Source organism: Hydractinia symbiolongicarpus, chromosome 1 (genome assembly GCF_029227915.1).
Source record: "Hydractinia symbiolongicarpus strain clone_291-10 chromosome 1, HSymV2.1, whole genome shotgun sequence".
NCBI lineage: Eukaryota > Metazoa > Cnidaria > Hydrozoa > Anthoathecata > Hydractiniidae > Hydractinia > Hydractinia symbiolongicarpus.
Genome location: NC_079875.1, coordinates 27618943 through 27624770, shown reverse-complemented (window position 1 = coordinate 27624770; position 5828 = coordinate 27618943). Strand labels below are relative to the sequence as shown.

The following is a 5828-nucleotide window of genomic DNA, read 5'->3' as shown; positions in this document are numbered from 1 at the left end:
AAAAAAGCATTTTGACTAAGTCAATTTTATTAAAGAGTAAGTCAATTGTTAATCTTAATTGACTTGGGCCTGTAATTTATAACTTTTTCCTTCTGAAAGTCTGTACATTGTGGATTAGTTCCTCAGGGGGGGCAAGGTTCTTCCAGAATAATCAAGCTTGTTTAACCTCGTTGGAGATTTTTCTCTGCACTTTTTTTTATAAGAACATTGCGGCTGAGAATTGATAAAAAATAAAAACAATGTCAAGGCTGAAATTTACCAATTTTCCCCTTTTTTCTCAAAAACAACAAAAATGGGAAAATCTTTCAAGTCAGAGTTTTTTAAACCTTCAAATTGATTGATTGACATATAAATTTTAAAATTGGTAAAATTTGGTATGTTGAAACCAAGTCCACGTAAGAAATTAAAAAATTAAGTTTTAATCTGCAGTTGAAAATGTGCACACGCCCCAATAATAAGTCCAATTGAAAATTGATCCATGGCAGGTGAATCCGCTGTCAACAAAAGCACGTATACATCTAATTACAAAGTTAGACTACAAGTTGACTACTCTGATTTTTTTCAGCTCACACGACCTATGAATTGATTAAAAAACTTGCTCCGAAAACCAAAAATGGACGCAATTGGACTGGTTGGTCAGATGACGAAAAAAAATTATTGTTGGACTCGTTTCACAAACACATTATAGGCAAGTCATTGCCAGGAAAGGCTGAATGTCTTAGTTTGATTGCAAATAATGAAATGTTGCAAAAAAGAAGCTGGACCAATTTAAAGGATTGGGTACGGAATTATAAACGAAAAACTGTCCCAGCTTAAGCTGAAGTTTTGACACTTGATTTGTTTTTATACACCTGTAGATTTATTTTGAGTTGCTTTTTTGTTTGAATATGGTGTATTTCTTACGGAATTATAAACGAAAAACTGTGTCAGATTAGGCTATAGTTTAGACTTGTTTTTTTTTTGAATAGCTGTGGATAGCTTTTATGTGTTTGTGAATATGTGGATGTTTTTCTTTTCTTTTTTGCGAAAACTTTGCGTCAATATATCGAGTTCTCTTTTTGTGGTGTTACCAAGATTAACTCAAAAGTGTTCCGACTTTTCAAATAAAGGAAATGCACCTGTAGTAATTTGTACCCTCTCAATGGGTTTTTGGATCCTCTTGACGGAGTTGGAAATAAAAATCTATTTGAATCACTTATTCCAATTGCTTCTCTTGTTGAGATTAGGGTGTCAATGGCTACAACTACATCTGGCAACAGAAGCACTGGGACTTGTCGTCCCCTCTTCCCTCGGACATGAACAAGATCGAGCCTAGACAAAAACATAAAGAAAATACAATTAATAAGCTGCTTATGCACATTTAGCAGTACTTTGGTTAGAAAAGCCAATGATATGTGTAAATTCCTTTTGAGCCACTACCATTAATTTCCAAATACCATTGAATATTGCAATCTGACTGGTATTTTCTTTTAGGAAATGGGACACAGGATTAAACTTCATAACAGGGCAAATCAAAATAATAATAATATGACTTGCTCTGTTATAAAGTAATACCTCTGAGATAATACTTTTTTGCATGGAAATTAGTGATCATTTTAATTTTGCGTGTTCTTTTTGTCAAAATTGCCTTTTGCAGCATTTTGGGGTTGAAGCAATAAGGGAAAATCAGAGAAAGGTCCCAATTTCAAAAATATGCTTCTATTACGAAAAATTCATGACAGGTGCTCGGACCTCATGACTGCGAAGCGAACTCCTTCACCACTAGAACAAACAGCACTTTTTCTAAACAAATCCATTTTTTATGCATTTTAATTTTGAGGTTCTTTTAAACCCCTTTTTCGCGGCATTTTAATTTCTCAGTTTAAAGGACCTCATTGTAAAACCGCGAAATTCTCATCCAATAAAGTACCTTATTTATACAAAATTTTGGTTGGAGAAAATTTGCCGAAATTTGCGATTTTTATTTGAAAACCATGCAATATTTTTCTTCATCATCAGCAAATTAAATCCACATCAAATTTAATTTTTTATTCATCACCATTTTATTCATCACTATGGAAAAGTATGTACAAAAATAATAATCTTACCGGTTCATGAGCTTTCTTTCAAGAGGTGTAAGTGATTTCAAAATATCATCGTGTACTGTTCCTGTTTTATTTTTTCTTTCGGTATATTTCTTCAACAATAATGATGATGCCTCGTTACCACGCCGTTTGTTAAAGACTGTAATTCTCGTGATAACTACCTCTGCCAATTCTCGCCATGCACTCAAATCATCATGTTTGTCCTTTAAAGCTGACACAAGAAAGGATGTTCGCTCCTCACAATACACTTTTAGTTTAAGCAGGTCAGAAGTAACAGGTAGGAATTCCTGTTTGTTGAATTTGTTATCACCGAGGTACGATGGCCCTGAAGGTTCATTGTGCGCACGCACAAATTTCCTCAACGCGCACCATTCCAGGGAACATAAGTGCTTTAATTTACGCGCGCTCAAGTTATAGTCTTGCACGCACAGCTTTGATGCACGCACCATTGTATTAATACGCGCAAGGAAAAATTCATTCACGCCCGCGAGAGCATTTTGGCACAAATTTAATCGATATTTTCCATCTGGTCCTGATTTTGTTAAATTTTCATTGCTTTGTTTGCGGTGCAGGAAACAACATGGCGACATCGTATCTGCCTTGTTTAAGTTCAAAATGTTTTGATAGAGATGCTTTAATAACTTCTTACTTTGGACAAGGCTTTAGTAATCTAGAAATCCTGGGATTCTTAGCAGCACAGCATGATGTGTTTGTGAGTTTGTCTACCTTGAAGAGAACGCTTTCCAAGTTGGGACTGTATAGACGACATCCGGCTAAGATCGAAGACAGAGAAGAAATTAAAAAATTGGTTTCAATGGAACTACTCGGCAGTGGAAACTCAATGGGTATGCCACTTTAAGTACATATAATCATGTATGTTTCTAAACAATCTATGTTGGTGATTAATTTATTATATTCTTTTTATAGGGTACAGAAAGGTTTGGAATGTAATAAAGAATTTGGGGATTCCTGCTAAGCGAGCTACTATCATGGAAATCATGCGAGAATTAGATCCCGAAGGTGTGTCCACGCGGAGGAAAAGGCGGCTGAGGAGAAGGGTCTATACAGTCCCTGGACCTGATCACCTATGGCACATCGATGGATATCACAAGCTCAAACCATTCGGATTCAGTGTACATGGTTGTATCGACGGGTTTTCGCGGAGAATTATTTGGTTAGAAGTAGGTGTAACCAATAAGCAACCAGAAGTAATCGCACATTATTACATTCAAGCTGTGAAACAGATGAATGCAGTTCCCCTACGTATTCGCTCCGACGACGGGACTGAGAATAGTATCGTAGAAGCTATACAAATTGCACTGCGCTCTGCTCATGATGATGAATTTCAAGGGTTGGCCAGCTATGTAATCGGGGCATCAACGGCAAATCAACGCATTGAATCCTTATGGTCGCAATTCCGATACGACAGGATTATATGGTGGCGAAATTTTTTTAAGGAGTTAGTAGATTTTGGATTACTTGACTCAGGTAATCCAGTTATAACTGAGTGTGTCAGATACTCTTTCATTCATTTGATAAGGAAAGATTTGAAGGAATTCGCGGAGAGATGGAACAAACATATACTGGCGCCAAGTTCTAACAAAATACTGCCTCGTGGTCGGCCGGATACCTTATACTTTGTACCAGAAATTTTCAACTCTCAATCCTTTAGAAAAGAAGTAGACTTAGCAGAAGTGGACGAATTTGACGACCCACAATTTTGCGTTTCCTTGCAAGATAACAGCGCAGAATTTTTAGAATTCGCAAAAATTGTTTTTGAAATGAATAATGGAAGAAGTAACAGACGGCCAGAAAAAATAACTGAGGCGTTTGAAGTTTATATTAGTTTATTAGAAGCTGTGAACAAATACATGTAGAATACATGCTTAACATAAAGTTAATACACACTTTCAAGCTAGTGGTTATAACTACATTTCTCATACAATGTGATAAATCTCCATAACTTATTCTCCCAGTTCCAAATTAAATTTCCACCAACTTTAGATCAAATGCGCGAAAACTGAATTCGTCATTGAGCGAGAATTGATTATGGTAGTACCAATAAGATATTTAGCGATGAAAAAAGTTGATTTCTTGACAAAACAGTGTTAATTACATTTCATTCTTAAAAGCAGAGAGGTTAAGAATATCCGAAGGCTTGGGTCAATATTTCAATGATCTCATATAAAAAATATGCCAGACTTGTTTGAAATTTCCAACTTGGGAAAGCTTTGGAAAATTCAAATCAACAAAAAAATCGAACAAACCAAGAAGAAATAAAGCTGATAAAAATATTATCAAAATGAAAAATAAAATTACTAAGTATAATGGAACCAAGTTTTTACACAGGTACAGTACCTCTCAAATAAGTGCCCACATTATCCAAGTTAAAAATAAGGACTCAAGCAATTCGACCATTAATGGTAATTATGGAAGATTTTTTCAGTGAACCGCGAAATTTGATACACACTTAAATTCCCAATTCTGATACAGGTGAAACACATTTCTTCAACGGAATTTCGCAATTCGCGAAAATAAATACCATTAAGGTACCAAAGCACTAATCAGAATTTTTTAATTACAAACATATGCTCTCGAGGCAGATAAACAGTTTTTAATTTAATATAAGGAAGTAAAGAAAATTCAAGGCTGAAGTTCCAAATGATTTTCTGGTAAAAAAGTGTGCATGCTAAAAATTCTCATTTTCTATAAAGTCCATGACAGTACCATATGTAACACACGCATCAATGCTTCAAAAGAATACAACAGAAATGGACACCTTTATCTGAGGTCTAGAATCAAGCTGAAACAAGCTTCTAGAATTTAACAGAAATATTGGTATGGATGTAAAAATGATCATAAAATAGTCGAAATATGTCACAACTAAACATTACCAAAGCCTGGTGAATCTAAAATGTCATCAAGGATATTTTGAGTGAAGACTTCTCCATCCATGTACCGTTTTGTAACAGGAAATCGAATCCACAATTTGCATGTGCTCACTCTTACTCTTTCGTTTCCAAAACTGTGATGATTAAAACTGACATCAACCTTCCTATTGGGCAAAAATTTTGACCCTGTTAGAAAGAATAGGAAGTCCTCCAATGTGATGACTTTCGACGACATATTTGGATTTGAATTCAAAGGAGATTCTTCGAGGGCAAGAACATTGACAGCACTCTTTTCTTTCACTCTTCCAAACCCTACTTCATCCACAAAGTTTTTAAGGTTATAAATAATGTCCTCTTCGATTTCGATTTTTCCGGTGTAAACCGCGTTGAAAATTGACTTCACATCTTCAGATGAAACACTTGCATACATGAACTTCTTCATAGTTTCCTCAGGATGCTTGCGAAGGATGTCGAGTACCCCCTCACACGAAAGCCCATTCAGAAATTTTTGTAACTCTTCCAACTTCGAGGAAATAATCCAGTGATGTGAAATGGTTTTCAACAACTCTTCTTTTTCACTAATAGCAGGATTCACTTTTGTGTATCCAAAATCGAATCGCTCTATAAAATCATTCAGGTGTTGGCGAAATGTCTCTGATTCCTTTACATAATTGCTTTGGGGCATCATATCCATGAAGAAGTGCAACAGCTACAAATTGCCCAAATGCGTAATAGTCACCGCTGTCCACTCTAAGAAGGTCATGCGAAAAAACTTCACTTTTCGGTCTTCCGTATAGAAGCTGGCCACTCACGTTTTCATAAAACAATGTCACTAATTCTCTTCCTGGTCCAC

General features: G+C 35.7%; 1 protein-coding gene across 1 annotated transcript; it reads right to left on the bottom strand.

The window, feature by feature from the left end:
• Positions 1–894: 894 nt before the first annotated feature.
• Positions 895–2674, bottom strand: LOC130648900 (uncharacterized). The gene is made up of 2 exons (XM_057455030.1): positions 2088–2674; positions 895–1311 (listed from the first exon to the last, which is right to left on the bottom strand). Exons 1-2 carry the CDS (start codon positions 2672–2674, stop codon positions 1038–1040), a joined length of 861 nt encoding a protein of 286 aa, XP_057311013.1. The 3' UTR covers positions 895–1037.
• Between the last annotated feature and the right edge of the window lie 3154 nt (positions 2675–5828).